Source organism: Poecilia latipinna, unplaced genomic scaffold, assembly GCF_001443285.1.
Source record: "Poecilia latipinna isolate Pla-1442-1.1 unplaced genomic scaffold, P_latipinna-1.0 Scaffold749, whole genome shotgun sequence".
NCBI classification, from domain to species: Eukaryota; Metazoa; Chordata; class Actinopteri; order Cyprinodontiformes; family Poeciliidae; genus Poecilia; species Poecilia latipinna.
In genome coordinates this window covers 226,509-249,696 of record NW_015113365.1, presented here as the reverse complement: position 1 = coordinate 249,696, position 23,188 = coordinate 226,509, and the positions used below count along the sequence as shown (strand labels likewise).

Here is a 23,188-nt window from a genome sequence, read left to right as displayed (position 1 = left end):
AGGGAATTCCTGTCTTAATGCAGTCTATTATGACGTAGTACTTTGGTTCATCACTGCTCAGAAGCTGATCTGCTGCTTATTTTTTATTTATTTTCATTTATTTATTTTTTTAATATATAGAGAAGCTGAGAGATAACTATGCAAAGCCAAGAAATCAAATTACAGATTCTGCACGTCAAACCGAGTAGGCGAGTCTATCAGTGATTTTTGTCTACATGAAAGCCATAGGTCTTAGAAATGATGCCTCGAGAGAGACAGATCAAGAGATTATTTAACATTAGATCTTCTTGTTTTCCAAGTCATTAAAGTAAATCCTTCAGTTGTGTAAGCTGGGATAAATAGTTGTCATTATATTTGGTCAGGCTAAAAGGAGGTTTTGTAGGAATGTTTTGGGGAATCACTTTTACAAAGTTTAAAGGCCAGTCATGCTCATCAAAAAAAATAGTGGAACTTATAATTCTTTCCTTATACTAAGTTATTTTGTAGATGCTTGCATTAAATAAGGTTTCGACTTATAGCTATCCTTCTATTGAAATGAGTGTTTTCACACATTCTTACAACTTTCCCATCACGTCCTGCAGCATACAGATGTGCGCAGCTCCCTTTTTTTTCACTTGAAGTCATTTTCACTCGCTTTTGATCACAAGAGTGCAACAACTAATCAGACCACCAATGAGCTTGTAGGAGGTATGCTTGACTGCCAGAGCATGTGGTTTGATACAAGGAGATCTGGTCCTTATCTAATCTTGAATTGATTGCTGTGCATGTTTTTCCTTCCCTCTCAGTGGCAGAGCTCAAAGTCATCTCCTCTTAAGTCAAAACGTCCCGACTAAGTGTTTTAAGGAGACTCCTGATTCACAAGACATTTCTACTTTGTCTTGACTTTCACTGCTACAATATATAGAGCCTGTTTTTCTTTTTTTTTTCTTTCGGCTTTTACTGTTGGCCTACTTCAAGTGGATGTGACACCTCGTAGTTATGTATTAGTTTTGTGGGGATTTTGTCACACCTTGCCATACATTTCTTAAACATGTTACAAGGGTCTAAATAAGAGAAATCAAAGCACATTTTGGGGGAACATCATATTTTCTAGCATTTCATCTCCCTGTTTTCTATCATGTCTCTCATAACAAATTTTCTGAAATATGTTATCATGATGAACGGTAATATTGTTATCCATAAACACATTCTCAAAGATCAATAAACTTTAAATTCTATCGAGCTGGAAGACATTTTAAATATCCGAAATAAGTAAACAAAACAACAGAAACCATAAACAAATTGAATTATGAAGTCTTTGCAAACAAAGTTGTCTTCCATAAAATTTGCTTGTTGAGACCAAAACGCCAAATTGAAGACTTTTGTCACCCAGTTTTTGGTAGGAAGAGAGAGAGAAAAGAGAAAAACGATAAATCATGCAGATGAAAATTATTTTTAATTTATCATGCAGTTTATTGATGTATTGCTAGTTGCAACAGTCCTATCTACAGTATGTCTGTATTGGGAACAAGAATGTAGAATTCATAGTTACGTTTGCTGTAAAATCACCATCTCATTTTATTTCATTTGCACCAACATATAGAAATTGACTGGCCATTTATGGCGGGGAAAGTCCAAGGCTGAATTTATCAGAAAGCACTTTAGGTTGCCATGATTTGGAGTGGTTTCAAGCATTTCACATGAAAAGGTGGGTGAGTCTTTGTCAGCGCAGACAAAGACGTCTTTGAGTAATTCAAAGAGGATTCTCTTTGAATTACTCAAAGAGAATTCCACTTTGAGTAATTCTCAATCAGTGTCACAGTGGCAACAATTTCACAGTCGCCATGCTGACATCAGCAGTAAATGTTTACCACATGCAAAAACTGTGTGGCAGCTAGGCTTTGTTGCTGATAAAATCACATACAGTGTGTGAAGAAGGACAATGGTGAACAGTTATTTAGTCCATGTTTTTCTCCATCAACGCAACACAGAAACGCAATGACGTAATGGACATAGTCTCTGGCCTCTTAGCTGTCCTTCTGTCTTTCCTGTAACATTGCTTGTTTCTGTTCCGGCTTCCCCGTTTTGTTTGATTCATGTCACCAGTTTTATGATGTCTGGGACTTTGACTGCCTGCCCTGTTTAATTTTGGCTTGTTCGGTAAACAGCGCCGTTCTTTTCATCTTTCCCTCCTCCATTATTGATCCCAACGACTGATAAATGAAAAATAAGTTGCCGACAAACACACTCCGAAGACATTGATTTTCTTTCATCTCTTTTGTAACATAATTGAATCTTTTTGGCTTCTTTACACCCTCGTACTCTCTAAACAAAACAAACTAAACGTGCGGAATTGAAAAAATGAAAGTTGTCGTTTCAGGATCGGCCAGCGCATGAAGCAGATGGTAGAGCAAGCGCCCCGAGGAAATCTGGAGAATGTCCCACTCAACAAAAAAAAAAGGGTAACTTTGAAATGAAAGCAACACTAGTGTTTTTCTCTTTCTCTTCTTCTTTCTTTCGCTCTTTCAAAAATCTTCACCAAAAACATGGGAAATACATTTCAAACTTTGCTACTTTGCCTTGAGCGCTCACCAAGGTGTTCACTGTCACAGCGGCTTTTCTGTGCAAGTGAGCGAGAAAGTCCTCACCTCGACTTGAATTTGTGTTATAGTATGTGCAGCATGTGAAGAATGCTGCGGAAGGTATGCAAGCTCAGCAAAATGCCGTGTGGATCAAAACAAAAATCATTTTAATACATAGAGCCTGTGTTTAAAAAAAACAAAACAAAAAAAACTAGATTCTGCTAACTCAGTAAAGACCCTCCAATGTTTGGGGGGAAAATATATCCTGACGAAAAAATGCATTATTTTATGCAAATTTAATTCAATGCACAGAAGACAAATGTGGACTTTGTGGACCCGTCAGTCAAAGTGGTAATGAGTCACTAATGCTGCAGGATGAAGGTAGCTCTTTAGCTTTTTACACAGTTACATCTTGCTTGGGCAGAATTTTATTTTATTTATTTTTTTACATTTTTACTCATGAATTTGTTTAAAGCAGAGTTTAGGAGATGATAAACCCAGTGACGTGTGGTGAGGCTGATGACTGCATGTACAACTAGATGAACCCAGCTTGCCTTTCAATATTGAAGCACTTGTTTTAAAAATAACTTTTAATTATGCTTTAATTCGTTTCATACATTTAAAAGTCTGGCTGCTTCAACGGAGATGGTCGCCCTGAAGAAGTTTCGTCCTGGGCCAGTCCTATTCTGCATGTAGGTTTTCAGTCTTTTCAATGTGTAGAAGAAGAGTGACATGCGTCTGTTACTCATTTTGGCTATGGGGCTCAGCACTGCCCCCTATCAGTGCGGCAAGGTACTTTCTACCGCATTAAAAGAAATGTTGTCTTGTTAGCTTAGTGCTGCTACTAGTGGTTAGCTTGTTGCTAAACACAGCAACTGGCCTACTTCCCCTGTATTGACTTAAACCTTAAACATAGCTATGTTGTTGGGTTTGATCTTGTAATTCTCAGATCCATGTTTTGGCTTCAAAGCTAAATAATTAGTAGGACTTCTGTTAAAATTTGTAGTGCTCAAAATGCTCCCCACTCCAGTCATTTCCTTTTTAAGTGGTTTTTATCCAAGGCAGATACACGCTTCGTTTGCAAGTAAAGCTAATCCCCTTGACTGTGGCCCCCTAAACCTCTTGTGAATACAACTGTTTGAAAAACTCAATCTTAAATATTTTAATATTGCTTAGTGACAGACTCGTCTAAATACAGCTCATCTTTGAAGAGTTTTCTTTTTGAGAAAAAGAGAGAGACTAAATATTCATCATTTCAGAAAATGTTGGGGAAGCTCAAATCTGCTCCAGTGCTTTCAGCTTTTGTATGTGGTCCTTGAAATACTTCAACAAACAACGCAATTAATCAACATAATTAAGAAAGTACAAACCTGCTCTGTATATAATGACTGGTCTTGATTTGAAAGATTGCCTGCAGCTTTTAAAGATAGGACTGTGCAACACAAAACTACAGGAATAAATGGATGAATAAAGGCACCAAAACAGTGTTTCAAGGACTACTGTTATACTTGAACAGGCTGCCTGCCTTTGCCTGCCCAGCCAAGTAGAGTGACCAGTGGTTCTAATGGTGACTTGAGTCTGACTTGAGTCTGCCTTCATGAAGCAGGCAGACTCTTACAGAAGATCAACCATATGCACAGCATCACAGCGGATGGATTTTCTTTTTTTTTTTTTTTTTTTTTTTTTTTTTTTTTTTTTCAAAATGACCAGAGAGAGGTCAATAGTCCTTCAGAGACAAATGGCAGCCAGATGGAAATTTGTCTCTTTTACTTTGAAAGGGAAAATCTTTATCTCTGGTGGGAAACCCCCCCCAAAAAAAACATACAGAACTGTGCGGCAATAATTTCAAACAGAGCCGCTGGGAAATCATCCACTCATTCATCCCCTAGCTACACTTTCCTAATTGTTGCAATTAATACAATTAATTATTTTTTTAAAGAAACAAATTATTATAGCTTTCTGCTCTAGGACTTTATAGCCACCTAAGTTAAATGTATACTATTTGAAGAGTCATGCACTGTAAGTAAGACAATTCTGTCAGGATGCTTGTAGCAAGCCTAATGAAGAATCTTATAATAATAATAATAATAATAATAATAATGCACTTTTTCCAAAACAGAAAATGTTCTATTATAAAAAGAGAACAAATAATTTAACCACTTTGAAAATACATAAATGTGACTAAAGAGAAAATGTTATTTCTGTTCCTATGTAATCACATCTATTTTCTGAATTTTCATTATAATTAAGTCATTTGTTTACTAGAACTGCCTTGTACATCTTCTTATAAGCAGAACATTACACTTCTATCAAACTGTGAATGTGTGTTTTGTACTTCGTGAGTGCAAGTATGTCACAATTAAAGGTGAAGATGGAGATGGATTACCGAACGCCGGAGGCCAGGACCCGATGCAGAATAAAAGAACTTTATTACAAGCTAGAACCGGAGACGAGATAAACATAGGCTTGGCAAAGCTAGCTAACGTCAGAGGAGGGAGGGGAAGCGATTTGCCTCGGAACAAAGAAGACAAAGAGACATGAATACCGATGGAAGTTAAAAAAAAAAAAAAAACTGTGAAAACTGATTCCGCAAAACAAAACAAAACATAAAGCTGTCAGTACAACATGAACCAAAACAAGCTGATAACAGAAATTTGAAAAAATTAAGTCTGAAATCAAGACATCAGAGCTCTCGGTGGTGTTGAATGGCTCTTAATACCTGTGTTCTTTGTTGTCTTTATCTAGTAAAAACATATCAAATTGTTTACACTGTCGGCGTGTTTTCATGGAAGAATGTATTTATATTCATATTAGATATTTATTTAGCAATATGTTGTGATGGCTTATTGATGCTGTGCAGCTTGGGAGGAGTTTGTCTCAACAAAATATTACTTTTACAACTGGAAGTAGCCAATTAGCATCTCAAAAGCTTAAATAATACCTATAATAAAGACTGGCAAAAGCAAATTGGGTGGATAAGCAGTGCTTGTCAACAGCTGATTGCTTCATCCAAACATATTATAGTGAAACAACGCTGTAGTGTTGTTCATGAATGATCCATTCAAATGAACGGTGTGCTGCGAATCAGCGGCTAGCATTGTACCTACAGAATCAATACATTCAAAGTGAATCGATTCAATTGAATCAATTGAATTGAATCAATTGTCCTTCTAGACTACAGGAGCTGCTAGTCATAACACTCAAAAAGCTCTCACACAGCAACTGTCTTCAGTCAGAGGTCTCTTCAGATTTGCTGCAAGACTGACTGCTACTGGAGAGCCTTTCCGTCTACAGCATCACCATCATCGGCTGTTTGAAGATGCTTACAACAAAGTTTTTTTTTTTCCCTTTGAGAGAAGTAAAGTATTTTTGAATTGAATGATCTGCACAGAGCAAGAATCTTCCTCCTGCATAGCCAGCTGTTTGGATTTGTCAGTTGACTTGCTACAGTAAAAAAAGAAAAAATAAATAAATTAGTTGTTGCTTAGCAACATTCATATCATTGTTTTCCACAGTGAGACACTTAAACGCTTTTTAATTTACAGAGCCTTTAACATAAATACGGGACAATGTGAAGTCCATTAGAGATGCAAGGGGATATTGCTAGTATTATTACTGTGTTTCAGTATCTAACGTGTGTCCTGTCATATGTACTGATTATTTACAAGTCAAAACTCTGGCAAGTAGAACAACAATTGAATTTGTCACATTGCAGCGCAAGCTGTAAGTCAAACATATAACAAGAGGCTATTTTGCACAAACATTTCCAATGTCTTTCTTTTGTTCATAGTCTGACAGTTAGCTCAATAGCCTTCAGCCCATGAGAAATACTTAATGCACAGCCTATGGGTCTCTTTTGGGTTATTATCTAGTTAACCTCGCCTGACAGCAGAACCCCAAGCTCCAAGTGGGGGAAATGAACAAATGAGGTTTCCATCAATCCTGCAATAAGCAGGGTTAAAGTGGAATGATTTGCATAAAAAACAGACCTACGTTCAAATATACATCTCTGAAACGTAAGTTAATAAAATACTGTATGTAATTAACAGACGGTTTGTGTCGAGAAGCATAACTTCTTTCAAGGATTGTCACATTTCTCATGACAGCAGCAGCTCCTCATGAGCTATTTACAGTTACTAATGAAAAGACACATTTGTTTTTTGTTTGTTTGTTTTTTTATGGTTAAATGTGCCATCTTGGAAAGAGTTTTGAATTACCTTTTTGTCACAACAAAACTAAAACTGCTCAGCTGTGTGTGTAGTGAGTGCATGAGGTGCTTGACTGAAGCATCTTAATTTCACTGTAGTGTTTTTCTCCAGCATTTCAATAAGAATCGTTAATTTGTGCCCCACAACAATCTGACTGCTGTAATTACTTTAGAAATCCACCTAAAAAACAAAAAACAAAAACAACCTTTAATAAGCAAACCTACCCAATGGCAAGAATGAGCTTAACCTCTTCTAACTAGCATTAAAACGCCATTTAAATGCTAATGCCTCTTCAGACACGAATAGCCTAAACTAGTTGGTGAGTCTACAGTATACAAAATATAAAGAATTTCATTAAGAAACATAATGATGAAATAAAACGTTTCTGGAATTGTTAATATGGCTTTCTGCTCAGGATGGCATGACGTAGTGGATGCCACAAAGAAAAAAAAAAGTTACCTGTCAGTTGTACAATGTGTCCCTTGTGACTGGGCTGTGGTTTGATGAGGGTTAAGTTTTAATAGCTGAATAAAATCTGAATGGTATCGGTAAAAAAAAAAAAAAACAATCTGATTGGTGAGTTAATTTTAATTCTGTTTCTAACAAGTAAGTTTTGTAAGTTAAGTTTTGTTTGGAGGTGGTAGAAACTGGGTACCATTTATGTAGGGATTGCCAAAGACAAGAATTTATTTTGAGATGTAATCTCAGCAGCATAGGAACATTGTGTCACTGTTTATGGTCCCTGGCTGGTTTTACAAATGTACCAATATACACAAAAGATACAGCATAAAGAGTCATATTTCAATACTTATCAATAATGTATGTTGCCTGAGCTGCGGTCACATTTTCATTTTCATTATAAGGCACTAATAGTTTTTTTTTTTTTTTTCTTGGATTTCTTGTAAATAAAACATTAATCTTTGTCCTTCGTCCCCCAACTCTCAGTAATTGTCATGGACTTAGCCGGAAGCAACCCCTTTAAATAAAATCCTACTTAGAGCCTCATACCACCACGGGTCCGTTCCGGCTTTAATGTTCTGTTTAAGAAGAGAATATTCAATCATTTCTAATATAAAAGAGAAATAGAAGCTCTAATCATTACAGTGCAAGATGAATTATATTATCTTGCTCTATAGCCTCGTTTAACTGAGATAATGCACGCTTAATTGGCAAAAGGACACCAATCAGAAGCCATATGCTCAGAGGCTGCAGATAGTCATTAATTAGTAAAAACGCAATTTCAAAAGCCATTTGTAAGAGCCCACCCCCATCCCCAAGACACCCGCTCCGATATCGGCCACCACCACACTGCTGTCTTGAAAACAAGGCGTGAATAACAAATAATTAAAACAATCTGACTGCTTGTATCCGCTCGTGACAAACAAACAAACGACTGCACGTGCGTTTATCCACACATTTTATTTCTCAACAGGTCCACCCTCTCTCTCTCTCTTTCTCTCTCTCTCTCTTTGCTCTCTCCTCTCTCTCCTCCTCCGAAAACCCCAAAAAGCCACTACTGCTGCCGCTGCTGGCTGCCGCGCGCTCAGTGATTATTCCGCTCTCGCTCAGCTGAGTGTCGGCAGCTTCAAAGCTCAGCATCACTTTCTTTCCCGTCTCTTTCCCAGTCACCGCACTGCGAATCCGCGAGGTGAGGTTCATAGCTCCACAGCTCAGCACCTGACTGTGCACACTAGCAAGCAGCCCGCCGGGACACCGAAAGGGGTTTAAAAAAAAAAAAAAAAAAAAAAAAAAGGGTGGGGTGTGGAGGGACGACAAATGCTCGAGACCCGCAGCAGGTGGCCCCAGACCCGACGGGGAGGGAGACAAGCACAGCAGTGATGGGACAGTTTTCGGGAGGATGCTGCTGGAGTTTTTCCATCCTCGTGCTTCTTGGTTTGCAAGTCCCGGCGACGTTAGCTCGAGGTAAGCACAAGACTTTAATGAGCTCTAAGTCTGCGAGAATAAACTCTAAGGTGTATAAATGGAAATGTTGCTTCGTTTGGCGCTGGCTGTAGTTACCTTGGAGGGTGAAGGGGAAAAAAAGAAGTAATTTTCCCATTTCTCACGTGCGTGCACTTCATAAGTAGTACGATATATTCACGGACTGGATTTTAATGACGGCAAGTTTTTGTTAATGGTGCGTAACAGTGACGCGGACGTCTGCTTGCCGTGATTAATTACATATAATTGATGTTTTAGACTGTATAGAAATGAAGTTGAATAATTTTTGCTGCTCTTATGCTGCATTAAAACTGGTCACGAAAAAAAAGAATTGCATCTTAGTGCGTGAAGAAGTGTCCACTAGCGCTTAGCTGCGTATGTGCGCTTTTTCCACCCCTTTTTCTTTTTTAAACATTTTTACATGACAGGTCCTTCTGAGGGGGAAATAGTGATATTCAGCAGGTTCACATATATCCAAAAGCGTGGGCAGTTGTTTTCACACATGATACATTGTTCTGCTGTAGGCTTGGTGGTACAGGAAAATAATTGCTTAGTAGCAAAATTGTCCAGAAATGAAAACAGGATAATTAGCTGTTATGTGCAGCTTGCAAATCTTGGCCGCGGAGTAGATGATCATAAAGTCTTTTTCTCTGGGTGAATCCATGCTGACCCTTTGACTTCCATTTAACTTGCATGCCAGTGTAACAAAGCAGCATTTGCAAGTCAATTAGTTAAGTAGCCCTGAAGGTTTTCATCTCTTTGCATCGCAAGTTTTAAAATTAGCTTCGACTTGGAAATTTGCATAGCATACATATTAGATTTAGCTTAAGTATCTTAAGTACAGCTTTTCATGCAAGGATCAGGCTGCTTTTGTTGTTGATATATGGAAGGTCCTGGAGATGACCTTAAAAAAAAAACAGGCTTGGAATTGCATTTTGTAGCATCTGCACTGTGGCCATATTACATTCGTGAAATGTTGCTGTGATGTTCAGAAAGAGTGACCAGGGCTTGGCAGGGAAACAATGCTACAACTGCATGAAAGTAAAATGTGCCACTGTGTTTGAGGAGGCAGTTTATATAAGCTGCATAGGTCCTTTTTGCTGGCTGGCGATGGCTCTTACTCAGGCGGTTTGTGATAAATATTTATGTTTTTCAATAATATAAATGTCAGCAGTCAAGTACATTATGCAAACATGAAAGGATGCACAAAGGAAAAGCAACTCTAAGGGCAAAAGAATAGAAGAATTGCAAAGCATTTCTAAGTTATGGTTGAATTAAAAAAATATATATATACCTACATACATTTTGAGTTCCCTACAGTTTTCCCTTTAGGTAATCCGTTGCAGATTTTTTTTAGGATAGATTACTCTCTATTTTGTTTTTTGTTTTTTAAATTTATTTTTCTCGTTAATTATTCACATAAGCCTTGTTAAAAAAGTGATACACGTACTTTTCATTAATCATATTGCAATGTTCAGTTCTCTAACAAAAATATGCATATTAGGAAAAGAACACGTGTTTTTCTCCATAGATTTAAAGATTTCAGTGTTTCTTATTTATCTCCAAAGTGTCAATCACGCTTGTTGTACTTGCAAATATATATATATATATATATATATATATATATAGCACAGACTCTCAGTATGATGCTCATAACATGTTTGTGACAAAATGTAACTCAGCATTTCCTCTAAGTTGACAGCTCGTTTCTTTTGTGTTGGAACTGGAGCATTAACAGTTTGAGGGTGTGAGCTACTGGTGTTCTGGCAACGGCGCGTTCTTCTGACACTGGAAGCAGCCGTTTCAGTATCTCCAACGCTGTAGCCACACGCAGACATTTTGGCAGGCTTTCAGACCCTTCGTTTTTATCCGTTTTGGGTGCTAGGAGGATTAGCACTTGTCGGGAAACCTTCATTGCACTTTCATTCACCAGACACATTTTTCTCAGCCTATAAGTGTTGTTGTTGTCACCTAACCTGTCTTCCCTGCTGCTCCGCTCAGCACTATCAGATACCCAAACACAGTAAGAGGAAGCGCGGGCGAGGAAATAATCCCACTGTAAATAACAGAACAAGTTGGATGTAATGCTCACGCTGAGCTGAAATAGAATGACTGCACATACATTTGCGGACTAATGTAATTACATACCTTTCTATTGGTTTTAGAAGAGTGTGAATCTCATAAAGGCTCCCAGAGGCTGTTGTTTCCTGATGCAGGCTTTATTTGTCATTTAAAGATTTCATCATGTTTCAAATTGTTGGGGGGAAAGTTAGTAACTTAAAATTGAATAGCGGCAACGCCAACTGAGTTGTACAGCTTGGATGATGACTTTCATGTACAGTATGAGCTGTCAAATATTTTAGTATTTTAATAAGCAGTGAAATCGTATATTACATATTTGACTTGGTAGGCAGAGTTTCTTGAGCCCAACTTTGGTTACTGACTGAATCTGTAAACACAACGTGTGTAATGATGCACAGAACTTTAGATCTCAGTTTAGTAAAAAGTGGAATTTCGTGGCTTTACTTTTATGTTGTAACTCATCCAACCACACAGATCCAGATTCAGTAACATTCAAAAATGTCTGAGTGGGAAACCAGGAATTTTGCATATCATTCTTTTCTAAATCTTGTCGCTATGTTGGGGGATAAATACATCTATACTTTACAGTCACTTAGTTTTAATTATACTGCAGGTGTGCTGCCTCTCTCTGCATCACTGTTTATGGTCACTGCAGTTTAGTGGAAATGTCATTTTTAGATCCTCTACATGAGGTTTATTATTCTCAGTGTCTCACCTCCCAGGCTTAAGGCTTTAAATGAACCAAAAGCTAAAAGTATAGCATAACAACACTGACATGTTCTGCTGCTGTTTTTTTTTTTTTTTTTCCATTGTTGGAATGCCCCATCGTTGATATCGTTTGGCTTTAGGCTTTAATTGATGCCTCTTTGCTGAAATAAATATCTGTTTTTTATTGAAGTTTACGTACTAAACCCAGTTCTCAGTATACTTTAATTCCAGTTGTCCAGCACTGTTTAAAACACATCATCTGGTCATTAAACAGGACTCTGCTTCCCTCGGCCCTCGTCACCTGCTCCCCGCCACCAGCCAAACACTTGAGGGAAAGGGAGCACTATGCAGCTCACACATCATTATACACTACATTCACTTGCTCTTGGATATTAGGTATTTACTCATTTCAACACTCGTTTGGATGGCATTTAGGGTTACATTCCACAATGCAGTTTAATGCATTTTTTAACGAGTTTTTTTTTTTTTGTATTATGCCCCCTATCTGCCTTTTATGCTTGTCACTGGTATATTTTTTGTGGCTGAGATGCAAATGCTTACGGGTAGTGATGTGAAGCTGTAGATTTTTTGTTCGTATGTAGTTAAAATGTTATTTAGGTACTGATAAGTTTAGCTTCAAAATGAAAGTAATACCTCGGTCTGAAATGTGTAGCTTGTTTGCCCAATGCAAGACGCCAGCATCTCTAAACGTATAAAGCAGCTGGAGCAGCAGCAGCAGCTTGGTGTCCTTCCTTACAAATGCCAAATTAACCTTAGATCATGTTCAGCTGAATAAACGCCACTTTCAGCCCTTTTGTAGCTAAAATGTCTTGCATTGCAAATTTTACATGTCACAACAACACAGCAGTGCTCCAAAGCCCAGGCACAATACAGCAAATTTCATTTTACTGTTTGATCAAAACGATTCAGCAAGCTCTTTGTTGAGGATTCACATGGCAGAACATGTAATCCAGACAACATGCTGGTAGAAAAGCATCATGGTCTGGCATGGTTAAAAAAAAAAAAAAAAAGACTGCAAGAAGTGAACCAGAGAATGGAGAATAAAGGGCAGTAGAGTCATCTCTGACATGTTTTATTTATCTCAAAAGTGACTGCCGGAATCATGCTCAAGCTTCGAGTTTGATTTCACTGACGTTTCACACGATATGAACTCAGTGGCACAGTTGGGAAGGCATCCACAGTTGTGTTATGGTGGTCATACTGCCCACTTCACTACTGCATTATTCAAAGGGAGTCCATTACTTTATTCAAACCCATCAAGACCCTTTCCCATCATTTCATTTCGACATTCAAAGGAAACCAGGCTCACCAAAGACGGGTAGGGGGTACTGCTTAGGGAAAATTGACTTTAAAGCAAAGCATTTTGTAACCTTATACTGGGAAGCTTTAAAGTACAAGAACATTTATTCTGTAGGATATGAAAATAGAGCAGTGAAGTGTTATGGCAAACCTGTATGGCTATTGTGTTGAGTCTTGAGGATTTCATCAATGCTTTAACTTTAGCCCTATAAGGAAGGAGGAATTAGCATAGCAACCATTTGTTTTCTCCTTAAAAAAGGAGACCCCATTGTAAAATGGGGTCATTTTACAATATTTGTAAAATGACCCCATACTTGAAGTGAATTTTAGTGCTAAAGTAATAAAGTAATATTACCTGCTTTTCAGAAAGAGAACAGATACATCACTATGAACTCTTATATGGTTTTCCATAAACGACACTCTGGACTGCATCAACAAAAACATGTACATAGATACACACTCGTCTAGGGATCATATTTTAACTATTCCCCATCAGTTAGACGTGCTGTGTGTTTTCATGCATGTGTCGTTCTACACAGTGCTAGTTTTTAATGTTCCATGGATGTCAAGGCGTGGAGACAATGACAGGGTGTCAAGGGGGGCCATTTGCGTTACCTCTTGCAGATTTGCTTTGCAGCCTCTTCTCCTCAGCCTTGAGGCTTTCTCTTCAGCGAGACCTGACACTGCTGTTATGTTTTTTATACCACTGAAAGAAAAGCCTTGGAGATAACTGCCCATCCCAAATGCACTCTTCAATGCCTCACTGGCCAACTCAAGGGCATTGCCACAGATGTTAGATTCAAACCATATACTGTTTACCTCAATGCTAAATGCTCTCCACACATCTATCTTTCTTTCTTCTGTCTTTCTCTTTCTTTCTGAGCTTCCAGTTTGTGCCGATATGTTGCACTATTGTCCCCTCTAAAGTGCATTTATTTCATAAATGCCCCGGCCCTTCATCCTTTCTCGTTGCCCACTCTTCTCTCGCAATTTCTTTCAATGTAATTTAGTTTCAGTGGATTGTACCTCTGACAAATGCTTGGGTTGTGTATCATTTCTCAACTCACCTGACTGAAGAAGAAAGGAGAGCTCGGTGTGGAGCAGAGGAAAAAAACCACAGGGAGAGCGAAAGACGAATAGGAAGGTTACAGTGCAGAATCCTTAAGCAGCTCATGTTATCAGTAACTGCCACAGCATTTTGTCAGTAACAGCGAGGGCCTGTCACTGCTCTTCCTGATGAATTAATTTCAAGAGTAATCAAAAGCAAATACATATTTAATGACTTTGATCGTAAAGAGAGGGGGGTAGTTTTGGCATCCGGTAGCAACAATGACCATAAATGAGTCTTATTGTTGAAATTAACCTTTGATTTAGACCTGATGTACCATATTCCTTCACCGTTAAAGCCAATTTTGGCATAAAGTTATGTATTTTACTTTCAATATGCATACGTATATTTTCAGTTTTTTCTTGTGACCAATCAGAAATGACATGCTTTAGGTGGTTTAATTCAGTCATGACATTTATTCTAATCTCTTGTAAAATAATTTAGCATCTTATATATGTTTTTAATAATTTTATAACGTTGCAATTTAAATGGATCTTTGAGTTGTCATTAAAATGATTTGACTAAACGCACTGCCCCAGTGTGGAGTTGTCTATAAATGACACAGATCTGCCGATCACTCGTCCAGAGATCAGAATTTTTTATTCCTTTTAAGTCCATTAAAACTACCCTTGTTTGGTCTATAAACAAGTAAACCATCAGGCTTTACTTTGAAGCTTTTTTTGTTGAGTTTAATAAAAATTAAATAGCTTGGTAGTGTATGCTTTTGATGGATATCCGAGAATATTCTTATCTTTTCCTCTGGAGCTAAAATTTCTTCTTACATCAAAGTATATGCTGCATATTTTTCCTCTTCTATGTGTTATAGTCCTCGTAATTAAAAAAAAAATAAAAATAGCAATTCACGTCAAAACTCAAAGAAAATCAGAAATTAGTATTGGTCAGGGAAACCCTGACCAGGTGTTATGACTTCAAGCTTCCCCAAGAAGCAACAGGTGCAACCAGGCACTCGTTGTTTTAATTATGTAACCGTTGGTTACCTCTAGTAATGTTTAAATGTCTTTGTCAAATATTTTTAATGGGATGCAATGATATAAAATTTTGACTAATATTGATATCTGTTGATATGATCACAATGGTTGATACACAATATTTATCAGTTGTTAATATTGACCCAGTTTTACTTATGGGACCAATATTGGTGCGCTAAAAATGGTTAACAATGGCCGATACCAACATTAATCCTGATATATTGTACGTTTCTAGTTTGGATTCTAAAGGATTTGGTTTTCTTTAGGCGCAGGGTTAAAAAAAAAGACAGAAAATATCTTGAAACAAATAAAAAGAAATTCCTAATATTCCTAATTTATGGAATGTGGAGAAAATGTTGTTTATACTAACTTACTTCAGAAACGTACGTTTCAGTAAATATAGGGAACATGCCCAGAAAATAAGTTAAATAAAAATGTGCGCAAGGTCAATTTCTTGTTTTTTCCCCATGTTTAAATTATAAAAATGTGTTCATATATTCTATTTTTCTTTTAAAATTTATTTCAGCTCTCACTGTCTCTAACTTGGAACAAAAAAAAAAAAACATTCAGTGACACAAGTTGCAGAAGAAGAAAGAGGCCCAGGCTGTATTTCTTTCGGCAATATATGTTCTCAAATTCTGTTTGGTTCTTTTGTAGGTGTCAGAAATACAAGATGAGGTTTAAGAGTCCCTCTTGGCATATGAAACCTGCATAATAACTCTCTGAAGTTATGCGTGGCAGTATGTTGTAAAACCAACAAAGCTCCATCATTCATAAATTGAAGCACAGAGCTCAGTTAGGTAGGTCCTTGATGCTTTCTCTTCAGAGTCTTTCAATCTTCTTTCAACAGAGTGAGTGTTCAGAAACACGATTCTAAAGAAGTGCATAAACCAACGTGTGTCTAAAGAAAACTACCAAGCATACAGCAGAGCAAGGAGAATATATGCAGTGTTCAAAATTAGGTGACTTCTGAAGGCAACTGGGTGCACTTGATTTTATTTTGAGTAATTAGACTCAGGTTTTCTTTCTGGAAAAATAGAATAACTTGTATCATATTTTTCTCTCTACAATAATGGGCTACTTCAAGTTAGCGTGTCACATAAGTTCCAAATTAAGTACGCCGAAGATCGTGGTGGAAATGTGAAAATATATAAATGCATTCGGTGCTTTTATTATTTTAAAATAGACTTTTTTAAACAGGTTGGGGAAAAAAGGAAACTAAAAACCAGGATAGCATGACCAGCTGCTAATACTCCCACTATTAAAGATAAATTACAAACAAAATCAAATAGAGATAGAAATGAAACAAATATTTTCATAAAAAATAAGTAAATTGGCCACCTTTTCATTTCAAAAAGTGGCTGGTGTAGAACTGAATGTAGATTTTGTACATGAATAAAGTTAAAGATAAATCGTAACTTTATTGTCCCCAATGGGAAATCTATTTGCAGTAGGTCCACTCATCAAACATCTACACACAAAAATAAATAAAACAGAAATAACCACATTTTTAATGTGTCAGCATCAACAAAGAGTAATAAGCAATAGTGTTGGAAACGGTGCTTGTGGTAAAGAAACTCACTGACTTGGTTTTAATTATAGGCACTTTTAAAGATAAACTGTTATAGACGATCAATGCCTAGATGGATTATGCAACAATCCAAAATCGCCAGAAATGGTTAATGTTATTGCTTAGGAATTTTTGAATAAGACTGTGGATTAAAATATTTGTTGTGTTTACTACTAAGTCGTTTTAATATATTAAAGACAATCCAATCAATGAGTTGTACTTGAATGTACTATAGAAGCCGCCTGATTGTTGAATCACCACAGGTCGGTAATTGCGTATTAATCGTCTCATATTCTCATTAATTCTACAGTATTCACTTTTTAAACCTAATTGCCTCCGTATTACATAAAAAATAGCATATATACAATCCAAATGAGTAGCATTTAAAGTGAATGTGATGTCAGTAGATTGACTGGAGCAGCACTGTAGCAGAAAGATCAGTGGTGTGAAGATTCACATGCTGTGAAACAGCAGCTTAGCCAAATGCAGACAACACACTCACCATGCTACCCGTGTGACTCAGACTTAAACCCTCCCAGGAATGTCTCAGGATGTTACCACATGTCATGTGTAAATTAGGACATTGTTGATATGACTGCATCACTGCTGCTGCTCTGCTTTGTGTGTACATGTTTTTTTTGGCATCTGTGGTCATGCTGATATTTAATAAATTATAATTTCAATCAAAGGACTTCCATTTACATGTCTTCCCGTCTCTCCTGTGGTGGAAACTGTTTCTTATAACAGGACTTAAAAAGGCAATGCTAGAATATACTGGAAATACAATGTTACATCAAATTTTGTATTCATGTTTCTTTCACTTACCAAAGCATTTCTAGTAATTGTGTCATGTTTGGTTTCTGGTTGAACCCAAAAGCAGGCAGAACCAGAGGCAGAAAGGTGAAGTGATGAGTTTCTAGTAATGAAAATAAAGACTTTTACAGAGCTGCTATGAAAGGAACAGGGCATGGAACAGGCATGAGTATGGAGCAAAACAAAAAGCAGGAGGTTGAATAGAGGTGGAAAAATGACAAAGGAACCAGATGAACGGATCAAAGAAGATGTGGTACAGCTGTGGCAGAAGGAGACTGAGGGAGGAGGATAGCTAACAAAGTGATCTAAACTAAGCTAAACCCAGAGTAAAAGAGTAACCCAGATTTAAGAGACAGAACACGAGAAAAACAAAGAGCCTCAAGACAAAACGCTTGACTAACATCCCCAAGTCATTGATTGCCTCTCAAAGCAAACATTTAAATCTTATTGTTATGGCAGTCAGTCATATTTTGAGATGTTAAAATGTTATTTGAAACATAAAACACAAAAACGACAAAAAAAAAAACTAAAATAAAAGCTCAGGGGTGGTGTTAGTACTTTCTCTGCACCTGACTGAGCAGAATGAAGATGATGTTGGGATCCCTGCAGCTTGCCTCATTTTCATTAAAGAAATTTCAGCGGGTTTGTCAAGAAAAAAAACATCCTTCTTATTGAACAGTGAGAGTAATCTTTAGGGGACAAAAGGCACATCTATGTTTAGGTTGATTCATAGTGTCTTCCTTTTCAGCTGTTTACCTCTCTCACATCGTTTTTGTTTGTATTCAGTAGCGAAGAGCAAGAGTTTAATAAAAGGGTAAAGCTTAGGCAGCACACCTTCCAGCATGCCTGGTGTATTGTCCCATTTTAAAGGTGCTCTGCATCACATCTTGGACCCTTTTGGCTATGATCAGCAAATAGTGTCTTTATTAACGATCACCATGGCATTTCTTAGCTGCTCCTTTTACTCATCTAGCGAGGGCGGCTTAAGTAGGATTGCATGATGTTGTGTGGAATACAGTTGAAAGGGGATGTGTCTACCAATGTAGCTTAAAAATCTCTGCATTTAATGATAAGCTGATAATTTGTATTTTGTTTTATGGCATTTTTCTGCTTCCCATCTTTGGTGCCAGTGTTATGAGCCAATGACAACATCTGTTTTATATGTCTCACTCGTTTATATTAAGCGACATTTAACCAATAAATAATCAAGCGTTTCAAAAGAAAAAAGATACATTTAAATTACCTCTTGACTTAGTTTAATCTTTTCTTTTCATTCTGTATGAACTTTGGGTTAATTTAAAAGCTTATCTACTCTTGGGGTTGAATGTTTTCCGTTTTCTTTCTGAACACTGATGCAAGGTTATGCATGTGTAGCTTTGATGAGGTTCCCCTTCAGTCAAGGACTCTCCTTTGTCATTAAGACAGATAACATCTATCCGGCTCATCGATACATTCATTTAAGGAGTACTTTTGTTTCAACCCGCAGACGGGGCAATCAATAAATAGCTTTGCCTATTTCAGCCTCATTCTATCTTGATTCAGCCCCAGTTGAAATAAAAATAACATTTTACAGGGCTTCACATTTTATATATCTTAAGACCTATTATATAAGTAGGAATATTAAAGTTTTACATTTACTATGGACAAGTTGTAGGTAAAAAAAACAGGAAAGTAGATGTAATTGAACACAAATAAAAATTGGTTAAAAAGGAAAAATAAAGTGAAGCAAATACTTTTTCCAGCTAATGGTTAGCAAGTTGATGTATTCTCAAAATTCCTCTGTATCTTGTTTGTTTGCCAGACTGTCACAGTTTCTGTTTTCTACCAGGTACCAGAAAACCGTCACACAATCAATTAGCAGGCCGGAGATTTTAGTAATTTGTGAAAAAACGTTGAATGTTGTTAGCCAGCCTGTTGAGAAGAAGGACAACTGGATCCTTTCTGAAATAAGCATAAGAGTCTCAAACACAGATACGACGGAGTGAAAAGCTTATCACACCCATTAATTCCCGGGGACCATATAGTCCCTGTCTATGCTTATCTTCACCAGAAGGTGACACATGTTGACATTAGCTAAACCACGCGTTAGCAGATACACTTCAGCAATATATCGTCATTCTGATATTGCAACATTATTGCACTCCTGCTGAGCTTTACAGCTCTGCTGTTTTCCTCACATCCAAACAAATCAAAATAAAATAATTAAACAGCTACCTTGTTATGTTGGTTAACATTTTTCAGTCTGTTTCTTAGAAAATCAGCACAATTTGAGGCCAGATTGTTGATGTATCGGGAAAGTAACTTTGTGTATGCAGTTTTTCACAGTAATGTTATGATGGTTGTTCCAAACACTCAGCCTATTTTGAGTTTAGAGTTTGACACGATTCTGTAACTTTGGCTTACTAATCAGAGAAACGCTGCATTTGAAATTCAACAAAGGTCGTAAATTCTCAAGTGTCGATTGCATTACACTAACCTGGCCAAGCTAAAAGAGAAAGTATTTTTTTCCCCCATAATATCTTACTTTTGCAAAAGAATCAGTTCTTGGTGTCAACAGACAGATCTATTATTTGTGTGAGAAACTGCACATCACACTGTTGCATATCTACAGTATTTCATCCAGATGATTTTTTTTTTGGGGAATTGTTCACCTGTCATGGTCTTCAGCCTACGCATACATGTGCTGACAAGACCCATACTCAAAGCACTGAAATGAAAGAGCAACTGAAATTGAAATGTCAGCTTGAAATGAGCATGCCATGAATTAGAATGTAGACAAAAAAAAAAAAAACAAGCTGTTATGCAGCAGAATATTGTTGCAACTTTTTGGACATGCATTGTTTATCAAGTATGTCCAACTCTTTGATTAGAAAAGGGATAAACAAGTGTTTCTACTGAAAGCTTTCCTGCTGCTGACTGTCAACATTGAGGTTGCAGCGATGCTTTCATTCTAATTCCCCCGTAAAGCTTCTAGAGATTTGTTAATATCTAGGTATTCCTCGCATTTCCCTTGCAAATTCATGCTGTATATCTATAATCCTAACAAGTCCAGAGAATATGATTATAAAAACCAATTCCAATCGGCAGTCCACATTCACCCTGTGTTTATTTCACACATTATCTCCTCGGTAAACCTCTTTTTAATGTTGATTTGTATGGTTTACTCAGAAACCACTCCATTTGATGGGAATCTTTACATGGAAAGAAATGGGATTAGAAAATGTAAAGAAACTGATTAGATAGAGTGAGCTAATCGATGCAAAGCAGTTTGCACAAAGAGATCCTTTTTTCTTTTTTTTTTTCTCCACGGGGTAATCTTCCAGTTTGATTTTGTGAAGTTTGTATGCGGGCGGGTTCCTGAGGGAACCAATTACATCATGGTGGGGCTCTAACCTCCGACCTGGACTGGTCCTGATTCAGTGGATCATTTTCTGGTTTTGACAAACCAGTGGCAGCAATCAGATCTTGCATCACAAGAAAAAAAATAATTGTCATAACTAAATTTGTGGAAATAGAACTGATTGGGTCATTTGGACAATCTGGACAATAGAAACAAATGTTAATAAATTCTCCTAATGTCCACATGTCCAAATAGGGACTTTGCATATAGAGCTCCTGAGACAACCCTGACCCTGATTTTGACCTTTGGATAAAAAAATACAATTTTAAGAATTCCCCATTATTCTGAGCACTAAGAATACAATATCAGTACAAGTATATAAGTTTGCATTTAATGTCCTTGCTGCAGGCTTTTTACAGTGTAGCTACCAGATAATGGAGTAATGCACCCCTGACACTCAGCTCTCTCTGCTGACCTACAAGGTGTATGATAACCTACAGAACTACTTAGTTTGTTTTCAAGGCTAATAGAGAACACTCCCAAAGGCACAACAGAACTGGTGATGCTATTACCCGTCCCACAGGGATTCCCCACTGCTGTGGAATCTATTTGGCCATTTTCATTAAATAACTAGACATCATAGCTAATTGTAATCCTATATACAATATTCAATGTTTTACACCTTGTTTTCTATATTAATGTTTTATAAAATCCATAAAAATGTGAAGCTTTTTTTTCCCTCAAGGTAAACATGTATGGACACTTGACACATTTATTAGAATTCATTGGGATTGTTTTTTCTCGAGCCATGATGAAGCTTCTTGAACCTGCTTGTTGTTTCTTACAATGGTTGCTGCGAATTCAACCGTTTGCAAAATTACTATCATGGTTTTTTAAATGTATTTATCAGTGTTGCATATAAAAATGAGAATAATTGTGCTAAGTACACATAATTGGATCATTACTTCTTGCAGTTTAATTACAGGTCGCAGTACACACCTACTCCACATTATAGTTTACGGTCTATAATTTAAACTTAACATTTAACTTGTTTGGAATTCATAGTTTTACTAATAAGTTGCACTGTGTTAGAAAAACATGTATTGTGATGCTGCTGCTGAATATTGTTGTGACTATTGTAGTTACCAATACTTTCATTGCTGCTAACTCTGAGTTCTGTCATTATATTTTCCATATAAAATTTTAAAATTAACTTTACCATCTCAGCCACAAAAAATATATACAGTGTGCATCAAGTCAAACTGCAACAAAGTCAACGCACAGCACTTCAAATATGATCGTCAAGCTAATAATGCATAATTAGAAGGTTGTAGTTTGATATTATAAGGCTCTAAGTTATATGGGTTTTATAACTTGCCTTATGTAATGAGAATAATATACTATTAGGTATTTGTAGCTTCACAATGAATGCATAACAAGTGGAGAAATATGTTTGTTCCTTTTAAGTGAGCTGAAGTATTTTAAGGTTGTAGAAAACTTTTTTTTGTGTCACTCTAAAGCCAAAATCTCAACCATGAGTATCAACAACTTTAGTGTTGAAAATATATAAACCTGCTGTTTTTTGCCATCTCACTAGCTAAGCTATATACATGTATACTAGACATATGACAGATTGATGACTGACGTCAGACTTTTAATTTTTAATTAAAAAAATGGCATCTTCACTAACGGATCCCTTATGCAGCAGGTTACGCAGTAAGTAATCTGATTACTAAAACATATAGCGTTATATTTATGCTGTAAACAGTTCTTCCTTTTTTCTTTAAAGAGAGTTTTTTTTCTGTTGCTTTTGATGCTTTCTCTAAGTTGTTTTCCTACTGCTGTTGCCAAGAAGTGCGACTCAAATCCTGCTGTCTGGTCTCTAAACTGTCTAATTTGTAGTAGATTAGAAAATAATTTCTGTTTTCTGGCATCATCAACACAGGAAGCTCTTCATTAGAGATTAAACAAGATCTCATGGCAAACGTTGCACAATTGAAAGGTCACTTTTTCTCCCCCCTCAACAGCAAGTATGTTTCTTGAAGAACTTTTCAGCTGCAGTTAGCATAACTTTCACCAGTTAAACTAATGTACCTGTCCATGTCTGTGATTGCGAGGCGGTTGGACCGCTCCGACAGCAACTCGCCCAACGGAGCTATTTTCAGTCACAGAATTTCATTCAGGGACACAGTTTTCTTTTTAAGCCTAACAAGGGTTGATAATGCAGTAGAAATAAAAAAAAGACAGATTGAAGTGATTTTTCTTATCAGGAAACCAATGTAATTTTGTGATTTTTTTTTTTTTTTTGGTTTCTTGGAGAAAGATACTCCAAGTGGGGGAAAATAGTTTTTTTTTTTTTTTTTTTTTTCCCCGTGTGTTTATGGTTCCCTTAGAACTGGTGTATTGCTGTCACTGTCAGAAATGTCACAAAGATCTGGGCAACACATAGACATTCATGAATAGCCCTAGTATGCCGCATTGTGCAGACAGACATGACAGAATTTACGCCACGAAGGTGGGAACGGACAGCGGAGCTGGGACTTGGGGG

General features: G+C 37.0%; 1 protein-coding gene across 2 annotated transcripts in view; it reads left to right on the top strand.

Moving 5' to 3' along the window:
- Positions 1 to 8,256: 8,256 nt before the first annotated feature.
- unc5da (unc-5 netrin receptor Da) overlaps positions 8,257 to 23,188 on the top strand; it is a 226,422-nt gene continuing 211,490 nt past the window's right edge. For both annotated transcript variants that reach the window (XM_015045841.1, XM_015045840.1), the window contains exon 1: positions 8,257 to 8,692. In XM_015045841.1, the coding sequence (XP_014901327.1) occupies positions 8,608 to 8,692 (85 nt within the window). In that variant the 5' untranslated portion in view covers positions 8,257 to 8,607. The remainder of the gene's footprint in view (positions 8,693 to 23,188) is intronic.